An 18,930-nucleotide genomic window follows, 5' to 3' on the forward strand; every position below is an offset into this window, starting at 1 on the left:
GTTATCAACAAAATCTATTATATATACGAAAACATTGAAAATTAATCCCACTTAATTCCCGCGTATACTCCGATTTTTTCATAACTCGTTAGGTCCGGACCGAAAAGTTCAGATTACGCCTAGCCTAGCGTATTTTTGAACATGAATGTAATTATAAGTAATGTGATATTTATAATTTAATTTATTAAAGACAATATATTACCCGAGTTTTATAACGATTTTCAAATTTTTATAAACTTGTTAGAAATACAGATAGTTTTATAATGACTTTAAAAAAATTTAAGTTACATCAAATTGTTTTGATTTAATTTTAAATAAAAATAATCAGGTATTTAAAATATTTTAAGCATTAAAACAACAGCTAATATTCAAACTGAAATATTTAGGCCAATATATTTTTTACAAGGCAATAGATAAACTCATCATCAAACATGTTAGGTTATCTATAAGATTCGTAATGTGACATGCGATACTTGTTAGAGATGGTATATTATCTAAGTCGAGATTTAGTATGTAACATCGACACTTAACGTAATGCAGGTGGTATGTTACTTGCATGATATTTTTATAAAAACATGATATTTGAAACGTCTTAAAATACCATAATCTATTTTCAACCTGAATACTTAACCCAATATTAGATAGAATATCGGTTTAATGTTAAATCAATATCGGTTTGGTTTCCTTTTGCTTAACCGATGTAATATATATACATAACCATGTAACAAACTCTTGGTTAATTCATTCAATTCATTTTACTCAATACCCAAAATGGTCTTTATAGCATCCTCTTAGATAAAATAGATAAACTCATCATGAATCCTAGACAACTACCATCACCTTGTTGCTGCTGATTTGAGCTTTGCTCCACTACCATCATGTGCATCCACTAAAAGAGGTATAGGCGAAAATTACTCAATAAAACGATCACATATGCCTACATAAGATACAATATTAGGATACGGTTTTCTCAAAGTGAGTTTCTTGTTATGTGTTTATTATAGAACACTTTTTTATCGAGAGTGTCCCATGTGAGTTTTTCAAAATATAAAGAAATAAAGACATTAGAGTTAATCAGGTTATGAATTTTAAATTCATGAGATACTTTGAGATGATTTTTTCATGAATTTTGAGATACCCATGATTCAATATTAATGATGCATGTACTTGCACATAGATATTTAGGGATATTTATATTGAAAACCCATTCAAAAAACACTGGACATCCTCTTGTGATGTGATGCTAAACACGAAAAGTAGACAAAAATCCTTGGTATAAATGCATGTATAGCATATCCATATCTATGTGCATCATCCATAGTTTCGTATAAATACGTATTTGATTTTCTATTGAATCAAAGGTACAACAAGCATGTAGATTTTAAGTATATAATGTTCTGTCAACGTTATTGAATTTAGAGGCGATGTGTTTCAACAAAAGCTCTGTGAATTCATTGTGCTCATATGTGATTCTACTCCATCTTTGGTTACATGACCTTTTTCTTTCCTAGGTATTGGAGACCAGTTAGAGAAAAGATTCCAATACAATCCCCCCCTTGTTCCAAAAACTCATTTCCTAATGCCTCGAGAAGAAAAGAAAATGGTTGAAACCAAGAATAAACCGTTGTATAGATCATGAGAAATCCATTGTAGCTAATATATATCATCAAATCTTTACATTGTTATTATTTATGAAGATGTTTGACAAAGGTTCCCTCACATGATAACTCATGTAGACTTCGAGTCTCTTGTGTATTTGTTCATCATAGCCCCAAATTATAAATTTGGCTTAGTTGGATATACTACTAAAACATGTTAGGTGCTACCGAGGATGAACAAACCATAATCGAGATTTGTATTTTATCATTGTTAGGTCTGACTTTTCTGTTTCCCTTGACTTGGGTCTAGATCTCTTGGTATCAAGATAACGTTTGGTGTTTTTGTTAAGACAAAACCTGTTATGTTTTGTCTAGCTGTCACTAGAAGCAAAGTTTCTCCATGGTAAAACATTATAATACAACTGAGAGTTGCTAATGTTGCTAGACTTTTGTATCTTATAGTTAAATGTTATAACAAAACTACATTAGATAAGATAGCATTCACGTAATGTACAGCTGCACGTAGAAAGCAAAGTAGTACCTAAGAGCACATATAAAATTACATGTTTTATGCAAATGATTGATTAACCACTCCCACTTTTCTTTACTTCTTAATGTTTTTATCATATTGATATTGATTATCATCTCCAAGTTTCTTCACCAACCTTTCTGAGGTTGGCCTAACATATTCATATATCCTATCCACTGCAGTATATATGTTTCCACAATTTTATATATATATATATATGTGCTTTTTCTTTATTTAATCATTATATGCGAGTTTCTATAAGCATAAACAAAAAAAAATCAAGAAAAGTGACTTTTTAATCGCAAATCATGCTCATGTTTAAATTTCTTTTAAAATAATGTGATAAAAATAAATATCTCGTAAGAAATACCACGTATATATTACATATTTATTGGTCTTAGCGTGTGGATAACCACAATCACCGGGCTATATATACACAACCATATTGTAACACAGCAGCCAGTTTAATAAATTACCTCAGTCTATTGTAACATTTACACTAGCATATTGTAACATACACATTTGATGGCTTCTACTGAAAACCCCGATCCAGAAACCGGCAAATCTGAACCGCTTCCGGCGTCAACTGAGCCACTAACACCACCACAAGCACCGTCCTCAGCCTCCGGTTTCCTAGATTGCCGGAAAATAGACATCATAATAAGAGTTCTGCTTTTCTCAGCCACACTGACTGCTCTTATAGTAATGGTGACTAGCGACCAGACGGAGATGACTCAGCTCCCTGGAGCTCCATCTCCTGCTCCTGTCTCCGCCGAGTTCAGTGACTCGCCCGCTTTCATGTCTGTCTTTAAACTAAACTCAATCTTGCATCATCATTATAAAGACTTTTTATTATATATATGCTTTTTTCATTTAAACACTTTACGTTACTATTTACTACAAACATGCAGATACTTCGTGGTGGCTCTTGTGGTGGCTGGTTTCTACGCCTTAATCTCAACAATTATTTCTATATCTCTGCTCTTGCGACCTGAGTTCGCTGCACAGTTCTCCATTTATATATCTTCCTTTGACATGGTAACTTGATTTACAAGTAACTTTGAATCTTTCATTACAACTTAAGATTATTTAAATGTATTTTCCGGAACATATGTATACGTGAGCAGGTGGCGCTGGGGATTTTGGCGTCTGCGACGGGAACGGCGGGAGGAGTTGCGTACATAGCGCTGAAAGGAAACGAAGAAATTGGATGGAACAAGATTTGTAACGTCTACGACAAGTTTTGTCGTTACATTGCAACGTCGCTTGCCTTATCTCTCTTTGCTTCTCTTCTGCTTCTAGTGTTATCCATTTTCTCTCTGTGGAAGAGAACAGCAACATGAACAACATGAACAAGCTGTAAACCGCAATGACAAATCCTATGGATCCTAACGTGTGCTTTGTTCACACGAGCGTGGGTGTGTGTGTCGTGTGTCTGATTTTGTTTGCTCGTTTATATCTTTCTATCTCATGGTGTTGTTTTTTTATTTAAACTTATCTCATGGTGTTGCTGTAACTTGTGATCATAAGCATTCGTTTCTGTCCAGTCTCATGTGATACCACATATCTATGTCTATATAGGCTTGCTATTTACACGAATTCCTCATAATTAAAGAAAACACACACACATAAAAAGCACGTGTGGAAGATTGGTAGATATAGTGGTTGCATAACATTAATTAGGGAATATGTTCTTGCATGAACCTGACCCAATATGGAGTGGTGAATCTTATAAATTTGTAACCAGGTTCAAATTTTTAATTTTAGTGTGTATAAACATGAGAAATCGTGATACAAATCTCCCTTTTTAGAGTTAATTATTAAGCATGTAAATTTATTTATAAGTGTGTACAAACTTTTACGTTTTTGTTTTTCTTGATTAGCCGGATCAAAAAATTTCAGTCATTTATTTAACAAGATAAATACATACAGTTTTACAAAAACATATACAAAAGTTTATGAAACCAATGTTTTTCTTACGATATATTTGTTCACATAATTATGCTTGGGTTTATCATTATAATTTATGTTTTAGATTTCTACGTTATGGGTCTTTTAGGATCATTTGTTATACACTAATCCAACTAATCATTGACTATCTGCTGGCGTTTATGATTATGATTTAGAGTGTAGGGTCTGATTTTGTGTTTAAGACTTATAGTTTAAAAGTTGCAGGTTTAGGTTCACTGATGTTTTTTTCAAGGGGTCCATTACATGGTTGGGATATATAGTTTTCTTACAATTCCTGATTTTTTTTTAAATATATATAAAATTTTAAATATGTTTATATTATGTAACTAGATCTCATCTTCCTTATTCAAATGGTGACAATTTTGATTTTATATATTTTAAATCATACAAATTAAATAAATTCTCAACGCTATACAAGTGTGCGAAGCTTTACGGACCACAAGAATGAACAATCAACGATTTCACATATCGTACGATTCTTCCTGATTGAAGTTATATATAATTTAGATTTGGCTTATAAATTAACCGTAAACATACATTCCTTAAGTACAATACTTTTCAGAGGTATATGTAGGCATGATCTTTGTAATTATAAAAAAGAATCTGGAAACTTCACTCTAGCCTTGCATCACGTTCTAGAAAGGCTGCTATTTCAAAATTAATTAATTTGCCCAATTAAAATTTGTTATCCGCTGCAAAATGTCAAATATATTCTTACCATGCTAGTACATTCATCCTGGGCCTCGGCCCAATATCTTATTTGGTTAAAAAAATAAACATTAAAATTTTTTTGCTATCTCAGAGTCAGAGAGTCAAATCATATGACGTCTCGGCTCCTACAGTAGCTGACAGACTTGGGAAGTAGTGTTTTGGTAATAAAGGCGGGCTTTTTCTCCTTTTCATCTCTTAGGGTTTTCTCTCCACTTCACTACTCTGAATCTCTGATTGATTAGCCAGCAGCAAACATGATGCTAAAGGATTGCGAAGTAGAAGTCTGTTCAGAGGAAGAAGGCTTCGCAGGCGCGTGGTTTCGAGCCGTATTAGAAGAGAACCCCACCAAGTCCGGTCGGAAGAAGCTCCGCGTCCGCTACATTACTCTGCTAAGCGACGACGGTCTCACTCCCCTCACCGAGTTCGTCGAGCAGAGGTTCATCCGCTCGATCCCGCCGGTTGATTTGCAGAACAGCGTCGTTTTGGAGGAAGGAACTTTGGTCGATGCGGATCACAGAGACGGGTGGTGGACAGGTGTCATCTCGAAGAAGAAGATAGAAGAGGGTGAGAAGTTTTTGGTTTACTTCGATTCGCCGCCTGATATCATCGAGTTCGAGAGGAGACAGTTAAGGGCTCATCTTGACTGGACCGGGTGGAAATGGGTCGTAGCCGAAAAGGAGGTACGAGGTTCTGGTTTAGTGGTCCTGTTGAAGTCTGTGTCTTAAAAGTTTGATGCTTTATTACAAAAGGTTGAAGCTTTGTGTTGCATCTTATGTTTGAGTAGCTAAAGGTTGATGCTTTATTACAAAAATGTCTGAAGCTTTGTGTTGCATGTTATGTTTCAATAGTTAAAAGGTAGCTGCTTTATTACAAAAAGGTTGAAGCTTTGTGTTGCATCTTATGTTTGAATAGATTGCTGCTTTATTACAAAATGTCTGAACCTTTGTGTTGCATGTTATGTTTCAATTAGTTAAAGTTTGCTGCTTTATTACAAAAAGGTTGAAGCTTTGTCGTCTGTGTTGTTGCATGTTAGGTTTTGAATAGTTAAAAGGTCTCTTCTTTTGTTTAGAGTATACTGTTTTAACTCCTCTTTTTTGTTTGTTGTTGTCCTTGAAAGGAAGTGGATAACTCCGAGTTTTGCTCCGGAGCAACGGTGGAAGTGTGTTCTGCCAAAGACAAAGCGTGGTACCCGGCGTTGATGGTTACAGAGATTGAAGGAGAAGATGGCGAGAGTAAGTTCCTTGTCAAGGACTTTAATCAGCGGTTGAGCTGCATTGGTGGTGAGGCAACACCAAGCTTGGTTGTTGACGCTCACAGTGTGAGACCCGCACCGCCTCCTTCCTCCGTTGGAGAGTTTGAGTTGATGGCACGTGTAGAGGTGTTGCGTGGCTCTGGATGGTGCCAAGGGTTTGTGCAGAAGATTCTCTCCGAGGAATGTTACTCGGTTAGTGTAGACGTTACCAAGGAGGAATATGTGTTTAAACACTCGGAGCTTCGACCCTTGATGGTGTGGGAGAATGGGAATTGGCATGACGAATCTAAGGTACACTTCAATGTTCTGTCAATGTTTTGGCTTTTGCTTTGTTTGAAACTGAAACTGTGTTCTGTCCTTTCCGTTTTTCAGCAAAAGGCGGTGAAGGAGACTCCTTCCAACACCTTAAACAAGAATCCAATGCACTCTTGTTCTGGTCCTAAGCCGTTCACTAGAGTTGAAGAAACTGTGGCTGTGAGTTAGATGCTCAGTAGTGATTTCTTTTGTTTCCATTTATAGTCTTTAATGTTGTTTTTGAGAAAGTTTGTTTATGGAAAATAGGCCACTGTAGAGTTGAGAAAGAAGAAGAAGGCTGATGTTGTTATTAGTGATAAAACTCCTACCGTCACTACCACAACACAGCTGATGCAAAAAGAAACTGAAGGAGAAGAATCTTCTGAGAAGAGACTTGAGCAAGTTAGTTAGAAACATAATCATTCTCGCTTTCAACATGAATCAGATTAGCTTAGTATCTTAGCCTCCTTGGTGGCTATGGTTTTACACTTTTACTGCTCTTTTTGCAGATGCCTGAGGAGAAGAACAGTGAAGCTACTAGTAGGAAAAGGCAAAGAGGACAAGAACAACACAAGGATGTGAATGAAACTGGTATGTATAAATCATGTTAGTTTTGGTATCTTTAAAACTGGTGTGTTGACGAATCATACTCTCTCTACTTGGATAGGAAATTTATCTACTACTAGCTCGGAAGATAGGGCTAGGCAAAGCGGACAAAAGGTAATATATGTTCCATTAATGTCTTTGCGTTTCTGTTTATTGATATAAATTGATGTAACTTTGTTATTTCCATCTTTAGCAAAAAACTGTAAAAGAAACTCCAAAGAAGAAACCCCTGAATCCACATGACAATGAAGAAGAGAACACTCTAGCTGCTGTGAGTTGGATTTTTTTTTTTTTTCTATCTCTCTTGCTAGGCTGCTTATTTGCGTTTGTCTTCTTGGATTTTGTTTTACAAAATTTGTTAAACTGAAAAATAGGCCACTGGAGGATTAGGAAAGGAGAGGGATGATACTGTGATGATGAATGGTGAAACCCCTTTGGTTATAACCCCTGAAGTCATGTCAATAGGTAAACCCTGATATTCTTTGTCTCCTTTGTGTTTAATTTCTGCAGTCATGAATCTGTGATATATAATGTCAATGTTTTGTAGCAAAAGAATATGTAGACCCGTCTTTGGTCATAGCTGCAACACCATTGAAACAAACAGAGGCCAAAGCTGTAGAAAATACATCCCCAATGATGAATCTGAATGATTCAACTCCACATACGGTAATTTAAAAATATAACCAGCCTCACTTGGTAGTTTTGTTAGATTGTGTTAAATATAACCAATCTGAATGATTGTTATTGATGCAGACGCACGAGGAGGAGAGTAGCGAAGCTAAGAGTAGGAAAAGAAGAAGGGAGCAAGATCAACACTCGAACCTGAATGAAGAAGCTGGTATGTGTAAATCCATATTAGTTTTGAGTATCTTTGTTTCCTTGCCAAAATTTTAATCATGTCACACTTGTTGTGTGTGTAACTTGTAGATGGGACTAGCAACGTTTCAATTGCTGAGGTGAACGGTGAGGTGAATGATACAGCAAGTAAAAATCTGTGCCGTGATGGTGAAGTTGTTGATCAGCTTATTATCTCTTCTACTGGTAATAATATATACTGAAAACAGTTTCGTTTTAAAAAGTAAGCTTAGATGCTAAAACAGTTTCCTTTTGGTTTTGCTCTATTCATCTATCTCCAGAGTTGTCCCCTGATCAGAGCTTGAAGGAAACACCAGCCAAGGACAACACCCTAATGGATTTGCCTTTCACAAAGAAGTCGCCGTACTGGAAGACCTACGAGACAACAGAAGCTTTCAAGTCCGTTCCGCAACGACCTCACTTCAGCACGCTGCTCGAAGCTAAAAAAGATTTCTTCCTCGAGTCTGCAGCGGTTGGGATGATGGTTTCCTTTTACGGCTTTCTAGATGAAGTGAAGGATCTCAAGCTCGATGACTCCACAAGTAAACTCCACGACCTCAGCGTTTCATTTGTTGAATTAGAGAAGAATGGGTTCGACGTCGAAGCTCCTCAGGCAGTGATCAGCAAAGTTTTGTCTCTCAAAGACGTGCGAGACAAGAAATCCGAGGAGCAAAAACGTTATGAGGAGGACATTGGAGAGGAAGAGAGTGCAAGTCTCAAGTTAAAAGAAGTGAGAGCTGAGCTGAGACTCGAAATCGGTGAGCTGCAACGCAAAATCAGTGAGCTTGAGAGACGAGATGCGGTTGGGAAACAGAAGGAGGAAGCAGCAGAGGAAAAGATAGCTGACATGAAGGCACACGTGGGAATGATTGGCCAAGAGATTGAAGATGTGGAGGTTGAGTTTCAGAAAACTATATCAGCTCCATGGTAACAAGAGTAGTTATATATAACCTCCCTATTTTGGTAAATGAAACGAGTAGATGAAGTTGGTAAAAGACATGTCTGAGATTGTTGGCTACCTCTTATGGTTGTGTTTTAAACTTCTTTAAGCTAACCACCCTTTTGTAGTAGATCTTTAATGACACTAGTGTGTTGATGATGATGCTTTGCTTAACTCAAGAGATAGATCTGTTTCACGTACACCATAGAATGGTAGCATGTTTCTTTTACTCAGATCATTTAACATGTAAACTTTGGGTTATAAATAGAGAAAATATATAATGGTAGTAAACCAAATCCAGACAAAAGCTATCAACGGTCCTGAGATTAAGGCACTAGTATGTCACCATTTACAGACAACAACAACAATAAGTGTACATAAAAAAAAAAAGAGAAGAAGGTGTTTTAGAGGTTTTGGTCTCTTTCTTCATATCATTCACAAGCGATTCTGGTCTCAAAACTGCTAAGGCAAATAGCAAACGCTTGAAACGCAGAGATGGGATATCCATAATCCATAGTGAACATATCCTTTCCAACTTTCCCAAACTGTAGTATAATCCTCTCAGATGTCGCCTGCTCTGTCTCCCTATCTCCGACCGCCACAAGCTGAAAGTTCTTGACCGAGGCCACCGTGACTCGACCGTGGAAATTCAAGCACCAGCAACGCAGCTGCTCGTGCCACCGTGGAGTTTTGTTGCTCAGCACCAGTGGTGGGTCTCTCAAGTTGTTGCTGCAAGACCTAAGGAACGGTGTTGAAGCTGCTGCTCCTTGGGGATGCATGAGACTCGTAGGTAATGTATCCATTACGCAACGCATTCGTCTTGGTCCCCTGTAATGATGATCAAGAGATTGTGTAAATGATCATTAATGAAAAAGATTTTTAAGTGAAAATAATTTTACCTAGAGCCTAAGACGTTTAACTCGTACGAAATGTGAGCAACGGGGTAACTTCCTGAAGGAGCTCTAGGTGAAACTTTCATGAGGTTAGAAGAGCGGCTCTTCACCATCTTTGATGATCTGGTCTGTGGCATTAGATTACCTTCGAAGACAGTGAACTTTGTTCCGATGAAGTTCGATCTTGCAATAAACAACAAGAGAGTTTATATAAAGCATAGTCTTATTTTAATAATCTAAACAAAGGAGATAGTGTTTATATGCATTATTACTACCTGACTCTGCCGAGATATGCGTTGCTTCGCCTTGACATATCGTCTGAGCGCAAAGAGATGATGTAATCAGTGCAAGTTGCGCGCTTTAGCTTACAAGCAGCAAGAAGAAACTTCCCGTTATCCGTCAAAGCTGCCATAAAACAAAATTTAACTACTAACTACAGAACAAATTTAGTGTAGATTTTAAACAGAGATGGCTTACAGTTAGTTAAACCGAGATAGAGATGATAGGATTGTGTATTACGGTTACGTTTTATGAAGCATTGAACTAGAGAACCCCTTGGACCAGGCTGCATAAACAATTCATAAGCACCAATGTCAACTTAATAACAAAACCAATCTTATAACTCAAAAAGGTATTGCAGCGTACAATATCATTGCTCTATAGCAACCAAGAAAGTGTATTTTATGTACTTATCAATCATCAAATGGACTAAAAAGCTAGTAATAGCTTAAAACGTAAAACATCACAAGTGAAATGCAGCTGAATATCATATGTTATGGGATAAGTTCCAGTTGCCCATTTTCACTTTAATGGAATGTATCAAATCAAAAAGGGTAACTTTTTATTTCTACAAATAGATAAAGGAACAAGCTTTATGTATTTAATTCCATTACATATACTCAAAAATAGACATCGACACATAAACTGAATAACAAAACCAAATCTTATGACAAAACACCAATCCTTCAGCTTCTCTTTTTCATAAACAACATAAACTGAATAACAAAACCAAAGCTTATGACTCAGAAGATGTCGCAATGTTCTCAATATCATTCCTCTACAGCAACCCAAAAAGTGTGTTTATCTACCTATCAATCATCAAAAGGGACTACACAGCTTTTAAAAGCTTCAAACGTAAAACGTCAAATATGATCAATTCCTAGCATCACAAAACGCAACGCAAACGCAGCTGAGTTTCATATGGGTTTAAGTTTTAACACCCAGTTCCACTTTCTACATATAGATAAAGGACTAAAGGAGGAACCTTTATGTTTTTAATTCTATTACATATACTCAAAAATAGACACAGACATAATAAAACAGAGGAACTAAACCTGCTTGAGAGAGATTGGGAAAGTCAATTTAGAGGAGAGCTCGGGAACAGCTACGATCTCCTTCACCATCATCCTCCACACACGGCACACACCGGCGCAAGCCACCACGCTTCGCCGCGACGGCCAGTCTCCGTCGTCCGCCGTCTCTACTCTAATCAAGATTTCCCTCAGCAGCTCATCGGGGAGCTCCGACCATCTAAAAGGTTCCGAGGCAGGAGTAGTCGAAGCTGCTTCGTGGACCACGCGGTGCGGTCTCGACCGCATTTCTTGGATCAAGCTCCGGATCGTCATGCGAGAGATCTAAAGTGTTTTTTTTTTTTGTTAAGAGGAGGGATTCTACAGGAGAATCATTTAAGAGGTGGTGGTGGTGTTGTTGAGAGACGCGAAGAAGATTCAGACAATAATGGAGGCGTTGTTCTGTCTTGTCTTCCTTCCAACTGACGCTTTACCGCTTCTTCTTTTATTATTTTTTTTCAGTGACTTTTTTTTTTCTTGGGGAAGATGATGATGATAATGTGAATCATTCATATACTATATGATAGGATAAGGATATGATTAAACCGATCTGACCAAAACAATTGCTGAACCGGGAGTCTTTAGTAAAAGAATACGAAGCGGTATGACCAAACAAATGCTAAACCGGGAGACTTTGGTAAGAATATGAAGCGGTATGACCAAAAATGCTAAACCGGGAGACTTTGGTAAGAATATGAAATCAAATTCACGTATTTTTCCATATTATCTATCGCCTAGTTTTTATCTTAGTATATTTTCTTCTGGTCAACTACCTTATATAGAATTTGTCAAATCTAATAAAAAAATATACGAAGCGTCTATGGGTTTTCTATGATATTTCAGTTATTTGTTTTATATATAAGTTTTGAGCTTCATCTGATTGATCATCTTGACGTTTTATTATTATCCGACGTACTAAATACTAAAATTTTAAAAATCTATAACATTCTACTGTTTTTCTCTATACGCGTGCAATGTGTTCCAACAAAATTATACTTTTGGCCGACCATAATGTGCAAACCATTAATGTGTTTAAAACCATCATCATTCCTCCTTCTTGAAATCTAGAATACTTTACTTTCTAGTCTTCGTACGAAACAAAACACATCACAATAAGTAAGAATCCAAGTAGATTAAACTATAGATTCGTCTCTTTTTTCGTAGTAGATAACTAGATATAGATTGCGATGGTATCTTAGGGTTTTCTAATAATACTTTTAAACTGTATTTATGATGATGATGATGTAAATTTATCTGGCTGTCAGTACAAATATTTGTTATATATATATATATATATATGCATGTGTGGCATCATAGAGAAAGGGAACAATATACATGTAGATCGGAGGCACAAAAGTATAAGACCACGAGGCATTCAGGTTTCCAAATGAACAAGATTGGCCCACTGCTATGATTTTTGCAATGTTTATGTGATCGGTCTAGTAACATCTTGATCAACCAGTTAAGCATCCCATTCATCTAAGAAACTGACTATATTGACTTTTTATCATATATAAATATCTTAATGCACAATAACATGAAAACAGGATTCATATGTTATTGGAATTGTATCATTATGGTTTGGGCTGGTATTGTCGGCATGCTATAATGTGGGTCCAAATTCAATAGTACACGTGTTTGAGTTATAGACGGAAGGAAACAAAAAAAATGTAGAGATATTATGTTAGATCAAGTGAAAGAATTCATTTAGATGGGTGTCAGTGGGAATATGATTTATAATGGGTCTCAGAATTTTCAAATCTAATGTTATTAGTTTATAGATTCTCACATTCTCGTTAAAATTCAGTGTTATTGGTTTGATGATTCTATAATTTTATACAAAATCATTTGTTATTCAAAAAATTTAGATTTTAATGATTCTACAAATCTATTAAATTAAGTGTTATTAGGAGTTGAATTCTTAACATTTTAACTCACAAAACAAGATTTTGAGAATACTACATGTTTCTCTTGAATTCTTATAATCATACATTACTTTATTTTCATAGATTTTCACAATATACAAAATTCTCTACAACTTTTTCCAAATTTAACAAATCTCTCAACTTTTAAAATCAACAAATTCTATAGAAATCTAAGTCCCGCTGACACCCCTTAGAGATGTCAATTAGGATGCAACTGACCTTTATGGAACATGTTTGGAGAATTTAATACTTACATTTGAATGTGTTATGAATGAAGTAGAGAAATGCAACTACAAGTGCGAGACAATGCATCGTGGGAGAAATGAATACAGCTTTTCTTTTGCCAGTTATTATGTTGCATTTCTATAATAAACTGATTATATAGTAAGACTGATGTTATGGAATTATATAAAAAAGTCCATATGATACTTAATGACTAATGTAGAATTAGTCTTCTAGGGAAATGTATTTTATGCAAAAAATATTGTTAATACGTACATAATCCCATTTAGAAAACCATTGTCATGTAAACAAACATTGAGCTTTCAGCCTTGAATTTAAAAGGTTTTTTTTTTCTTCATCAAGTCATGAGCATTTTCATGGGTAGTGTACAAGCTCGAGTCACGAAACATGACCTCTATTTTTAGGGGTTACAAAAATTAATTTGGATTTGCTATGTCATAATTGTCATAATTAAAAACAAAATATAAAAATATTGAAAATATACAAAACATTGGTGATCTAGTGATAATTCCAGAGATTTGGTTCTTTTGTGTTCCATATTCGAATTTATTGATATAAATATTGTTCTAAAATTAAATTCTAGACGTATGAAATTACAAGCTCATATATATATATGATGGTAAACATAATTATAAAAAATATTACACATATTTCTAGCGAAAGAAAGAAGACTTCCTTTTCTCAAAAAAAAAAAAGAAAGAAAGAAGACTCCCTCTCCTCGAAAATGAAATAATCATATGAATGGAATTTCAAAGGTTATGAAGTTGAAAGAAATTTTCATGATGGAGAAATAAATTAAGACATTTTTTTTGGAACGCTGGAAAAATAAATTAAGACATATATTGATGAAATGACCCCAAAATGGGAACATCAGATTGGCTTTTGATCTCTCTGTAAATGCAAAAACAAAGAGAGGAAAACACTTGGACAACGAGTACTATCTTATTATTCAAATAACAAAAGCTATTTCCTTGTGATGATGACTAGCAAGTACTTTTTACATCCAGGATTTTAGTTTTTTTCCCACGCAAATCCAAGAATTTAGTCAAGATCCATAATTCACTACAGAGACAAAGTACATAAAAAAAAAGAAGCAAATGTATGATAATTCGTATTTACAAGGAAAAATCTTTCATTAGCATGTTCTTTTGCTTACTAGAGAGATCATGAAAATCGTATAAATTATCTTATATTCTATTAGCTAAATGACTAATCATCAAATAATATATATCAGAAAGTAATAAGTTAGGGCATGATTAACTCCAATCTCTTAGCCAGAGTTTTTAACTCATGATTTGATATTTTTTTTTTTTAATATTTTTCGGATAAAAAACGGCTCTTATATCTTTTATTTAAGAGACGGTTCTTAGCTTTTCTTAGTTAAAATCTAAAAAAAGTTAAAAACCGTCTCTTATCCAAAGCTAAAAACCAAGAGAATGAGGTTAATCATGGTTTTAGTAGCTTATATAAGGCAAAGCTTTAACAAATTCCAAAAGCATAAACAATCTATGGTGTCAAAAAGTATTCAAACACTATATATCACTTTGTTCATAAAAAGAGAATAATCCTAAGATATTAGAATTTCACTTGGGCATCGTAATATAAGATTCCAATAAGGGTCATAAAAAGAGAATTAAAGGGTCGTAAGCGTGTTCCTCTCTGTTGTTTTGATATATCTTTATACGACAACATCATAACCAGTGAGGTAACTCCACCTCCAAGAAATCACGACCGTTCTTTTAAGAATAGTTTCTTGAGAAGGATAGATTAGACGGTGGAGATTATAGGTAATATGAGATTTGAAAGGCGTTGACATTCTTTCTATATATCTCTCCACTTGGCTTCCTGACAATCTATAAATATATACTCCATCTTTGGCGGTCTCTCGTCTTCGCCTTCGTCCCTTTGCTGTCCTACAACGAACTCTCTCTACCTCTCCAGGACCTAAGAGAATCATTTGACCATCGGACATAGCTTTGTCAGGTATGTGTTCGATGCTTGTTTATTCGATTTTTTTTGTTTTCTTTGCATTTTTTCTTGTGAATACGTCTTTATACTGTTCATAGAAGTGTGAAAATAAAGCTTTCGGGTATGTAGATGTTTTGTGATGAAATTTAAAACTTGTTCGAAAGTTGGTCAATCTCTTGAATTTATTTAGTTTCTAAATATATCAATCGCCTCTAGAATTTTCCAAGGTTGATTCTTGGGATTCATACTTTGACATTAATGTTGATTTTTTTTTTTGTGGAATGTCGCATATTTTTTTGTAATCCTCGTTGATTACCTCAATCAGAGACTTTCAATATTCCATAAATCAAGTCTCATTTTTATCTTTATAGGAAAGTATATCTACTCTAAACGCTGAGATTCGGAAATGGCATTTGGACTACTAAACACCATGTTGGAAAAGTCAGAGACTTTGTTGGGGTCAGATCATGCATCAGTCGTATCCATGAACTTGTTCGTGGCTCTGCTTTGTGCTTGCATCGTGCTTGGTCACTTACTAGAGGAGACTCGGTGGATGAATGAGTCAATCACCGCTCTTATCATTGTCAGCCTTCTTTCTTTATTTGTTTTCACACACAATATTTTTTAATTAGGACAATGCTATAATTCGATTACTGAATCTTGTAATCACTCAGGGTTCATGTACTGGCATTGTGATCTTGCTTATAAGTGGAGGAAAGAGCTCGAGGATCCTGGTGTTTAGTGAAGATCTCTTCTTCATTTATCTTCTTCCACCGATCATATTCAATGCAGGGTAAGTGTTTTTAAATAATTTTCACAAAAACCGTTTATGTTCAACTGATGTCAGATTTGACCTAATACATTTTATCTTCAGGTTTCAGGTTAAGAAGAAGCAATTTTTCCGTAACTTCATGACCATTATGTTGTTTGGTGCTATTGGTACACTCATTTCATTTGCTATCATATCATTAGGTAAAAAAATCTCAATCATCTTCCCTAGTTTCAATCAGTCTCATACATCTTGATGATATCTTTTGTTCTTGCTTTTTTTTTTCTTTGGCTAGGTGCAATGCATTTTTTCGAGAAAATGAATATCGGAGATCTCACCATTTCGGATTATCTAGGTAAATAAACCAAAACTTGCTCTGCTTTATTGTTCACTAATTAGCACATCGCTTAATCTACTTTGATTTGCAGCCATTGGAGCTATATTCTCTGCTACAGATTCTGTTTGCACCTTGCAAGTAAGAGTTTTACTATACTACTACATTTGCTAGTGGTCCGTTAATACATTTCCCCTCTCTTTGGTAAAATCTAGGTGCTTAATAAAGATGAGACACCTCTCTTGTACAGTCTTGTCTTTGGAGAAGGTGTAGTAAACGATGCCACATCGGTCGTGCTCTTCAACGCGATACAAAGATTCGACCTAACACACATCAATTCAACCATAGTTTTGGAGTTTGCTGGAAACTTCTTTTCTCTCTTCATCTTAAGCACAGCTCTTGGTGTTGCAGTAAGCTTCTTGATACTCCTCTAATTACATTGCTGGATTTTGGAATAAACCTGAAGAAGTTCTCACTCATTTTCTTTCAGGCTGGGTTGCTCAGTGCTTTCACAATCAAGAAGCTCTACTTCGGAAAGTAAATAAATAAATATATATATATATGCATCATCATCGCTAGATAAAATGCGATATAAGAAGTGATTATACTCTATATTTAGCTGTTTATTTAATCTCTTGTTGTAGGATCAAGCACTCTACTGATCGTGAAGTTGCACTTATGATGTTAATAGCATACTTGTCATATATGTTGGCAGAGGTACAAAAAAAAAACAAATACGAAACATTTTTGCTACATGTTTCCAAGATAAAATGAAAACACGAAACATTTTTTTTGTTTCCCTTGCAGCTATTCCACTTAAGCTCTATCTTGACTGTGTTCTTCTGTGGGATTACTATGTCTCACTACACATGGCACAATGTTACAGATAAATCAAAGGTCACTACCAAGTAAGTTTTTTTTTCATCTCTTAATAGTTAGCAAATAAAACTCTTATTAATGTTATTTTTTTCTTGAGTGTAGACACACTTTTGCTGCATTGTCGTTTCTAGCTGAGATCTTTATCTTTCTTTACGTTGGAATGGATGCTCTAGATATCGAAAAATGGGACGTGGTACGCAACAGGTGAGATTTATATAGTATATCATGACAAAACATCAATGGAAGTACATGTTTTTTTTTGTTTCATTCTCATGATCATGTTTTAACAATTTTGGACAGTCCTGGCCAGTCTATTGGAGTGAGTGCGATACTCCTTGGCCTTATTCTTCTGGGTCGAGCCGCCTTTGTGTTCCCTCTTTCGTTCTTGTCGAACTTGACAAAGTTTTCTCCGGATGAGAAAATAGATTGGAAGAAACAAGTAACCATTTGGTGGGCTGGTCTGATGCGTGGTGCCGTGTCGATGGCTCTTGCTTATAATCAGGTATGATCCGTAACCTACAAGAAAGAGAGTAAAAACGACTATTACGATCTAATCAATGGGGTTTTAATATATATTTTTTTGAAAGAAAGGTTTTAATATATTTTCCACTAACCTCTTGTCTGTTATGTCATAGTTCACGACTTCAGGACACACCAAGCTTCTTGGAAATGCTATAATGATCACCAGCACCATCACTGTTGTTCTTTTCAGTACTGTGGTACGTTTAAAACGCTATTTCGTCCTGGTTTAGGGATGTCCAATCCGGTTTAATAGAGCCAAAACATACCGGAAACGGATTCCAAAACTTAATTGAAGAGAGTATATACTGGTGCGGTTTAGTTTAGTTTCTAGAAATCGGAATGTCTACCAAACCTGAAACTGTATCAAACCAAACCAAACGGTGTTAGATTGAAATTCTAAACCGGAAACCGGTTGGATACCGTTAAATAACGGTTTTAGAGGAGGTATTAAATAACAATTTTTTTGCAGGTATTTGGATTGTTAACCAAACCATTAGTCAAACACTTGCAGCCTCCATCAAAGAAGCCCTCCACACCGATGTCATCTTTCCACGAGCCGCTCCTCAATGGCGATGGCGACAGCAGTTACATCGAAAACCACGAGCCTCTGCACCGCACCCAGGGCCAATCAGACTACATCCTTGAACAAATCACTCTAAGAATGTTCTTGAGCACTCCTTCCCGAGCCATTCATCATTACTGGAGGAGATTCGATAACGCGGTTATGCGTCGCATATTTGGAGGCCGTGGCGTTTCAGAGGTAGTTCCTGGCTCACCTATTGATACTAGTGTTCGGCAGCTGTGGACTGAAGACGTAGAGAACAAGGAACAATACGCTGAGCCTTGATTGTGACGTCATGACTAAGATCTTTTGACTTCTTGGCTCGCGTTTTCAAGCGTTTTTTGGACGCAAACGCAACGTGGACGGGCTCTTATTTTTTGACTTTGGTTTTTGCAGCTATATGGGCGCACTTTTTGATTTGATTTGTTTTTGGTCCTGGTTTGAGTTTGGTTTGTGGTGTGGTTTTTCTAGAGCCGGTTCAATTTTTTGTGGTTTGAGTTTTGGCTATTTGGTTTAGCTGTTTTGTTGTACAATTGTAATTGTCATGTAAATAGGGACTGATCAATGTAGGTGTGACTTGTGACAGTGATCATTTACATACGTATGTAACTGGCTATGTTGAGCTCATTCCAATATAAGGGATAATATATATACGTAGTTGTTGTTTGTTTATCTACCATTGCAACAAATTACGTGCATGTGTTCATATCATCATATGTTTATGCTTAAA

General features: G+C 35.8%; 4 protein-coding genes across 4 annotated transcripts; 3 read left to right on the plus strand and 1 right to left on the minus strand.

Annotated features, from left to right (window-relative positions):
• The first annotated feature begins 2,572 nt into the window (after window positions 1-2,572).
• On the plus strand, window positions 2,573-3,673 carry LOC106399870 (CASP-like protein 1D2). The gene is made up of 3 exons (XM_013840314.3): window positions 2,573-2,927; window positions 3,039-3,165; window positions 3,255-3,673. Exons 1-3 carry the CDS (start codon window positions 2,653-2,655, stop codon window positions 3,468-3,470), a joined length of 618 nt encoding a protein of 205 aa, XP_013695768.2. The 5' UTR covers window positions 2,573-2,652; the 3' UTR covers window positions 3,471-3,673.
• A 1,239-nt stretch (window positions 3,674-4,912) lies between these two features.
• Window positions 4,913-8,937, plus strand: BNAC05G45440D (DUF724 domain-containing protein 6). Its single transcript, XM_013842108.3, has 12 exons — window positions 4,913-5,489; window positions 5,927-6,352; window positions 6,434-6,535; window positions 6,623-6,757; window positions 6,865-6,946; window positions 7,023-7,075; window positions 7,155-7,232; window positions 7,336-7,426; window positions 7,509-7,627; window positions 7,715-7,799; window positions 7,889-8,002; window positions 8,098-8,937. Exons 1-12 carry the CDS (start codon window positions 5,064-5,066, stop codon window positions 8,745-8,747), a joined length of 2,361 nt encoding a protein of 786 aa, XP_013697562.1. The 5' UTR covers window positions 4,913-5,063; the 3' UTR covers window positions 8,748-8,937.
• A 71-nt stretch (window positions 8,938-9,008) lies between these two features.
• LOC111207248 (tubby-like F-box protein 9) lies at window positions 9,009-11,545 on the minus strand. The gene is made up of 5 exons (XM_022705124.2): window positions 10,984-11,545; window positions 10,127-10,214; window positions 9,925-10,054; window positions 9,656-9,832; window positions 9,009-9,584 (listed from the first exon to the last, which is right to left on the minus strand). The coding sequence occupies exons 1-5, from the start codon at window positions 11,272-11,274 to the stop codon at window positions 9,188-9,190; spliced, it is 1,083 nt and encodes a 360-aa protein (XP_022560845.2). The 5' UTR covers window positions 11,275-11,545; the 3' UTR covers window positions 9,009-9,187.
• A 3,431-nt stretch (window positions 11,546-14,976) lies between these two features.
• On the plus strand, window positions 14,977-18,872 carry LOC106397375 (sodium/hydrogen exchanger 3). The gene is made up of 14 exons (XM_013837962.3): window positions 14,977-15,149; window positions 15,506-15,717; window positions 15,809-15,927; window positions 16,009-16,106; window positions 16,199-16,258; window positions 16,332-16,378; window positions 16,453-16,647; window positions 16,728-16,774; window positions 16,882-16,954; window positions 17,045-17,145; window positions 17,219-17,320; window positions 17,417-17,618; window positions 17,752-17,835; window positions 18,108-18,872. The coding sequence occupies exons 2-14, from the start codon at window positions 15,541-15,543 to the stop codon at window positions 18,483-18,485; spliced, it is 1,683 nt and encodes a 560-aa protein (XP_013693416.1). The 5' UTR covers window positions 14,977-15,149; window positions 15,506-15,540; the 3' UTR covers window positions 18,486-18,872.
• Window positions 18,873-18,930: the final 58 nt, after the last annotated feature.

Source organism: Brassica napus, chromosome C5 (assembly GCF_020379485.1).
Source record: "Brassica napus cultivar Da-Ae chromosome C5, Da-Ae, whole genome shotgun sequence".
NCBI lineage: Eukaryota > Viridiplantae > Streptophyta > Magnoliopsida > Brassicales > Brassicaceae > Brassica > Brassica napus.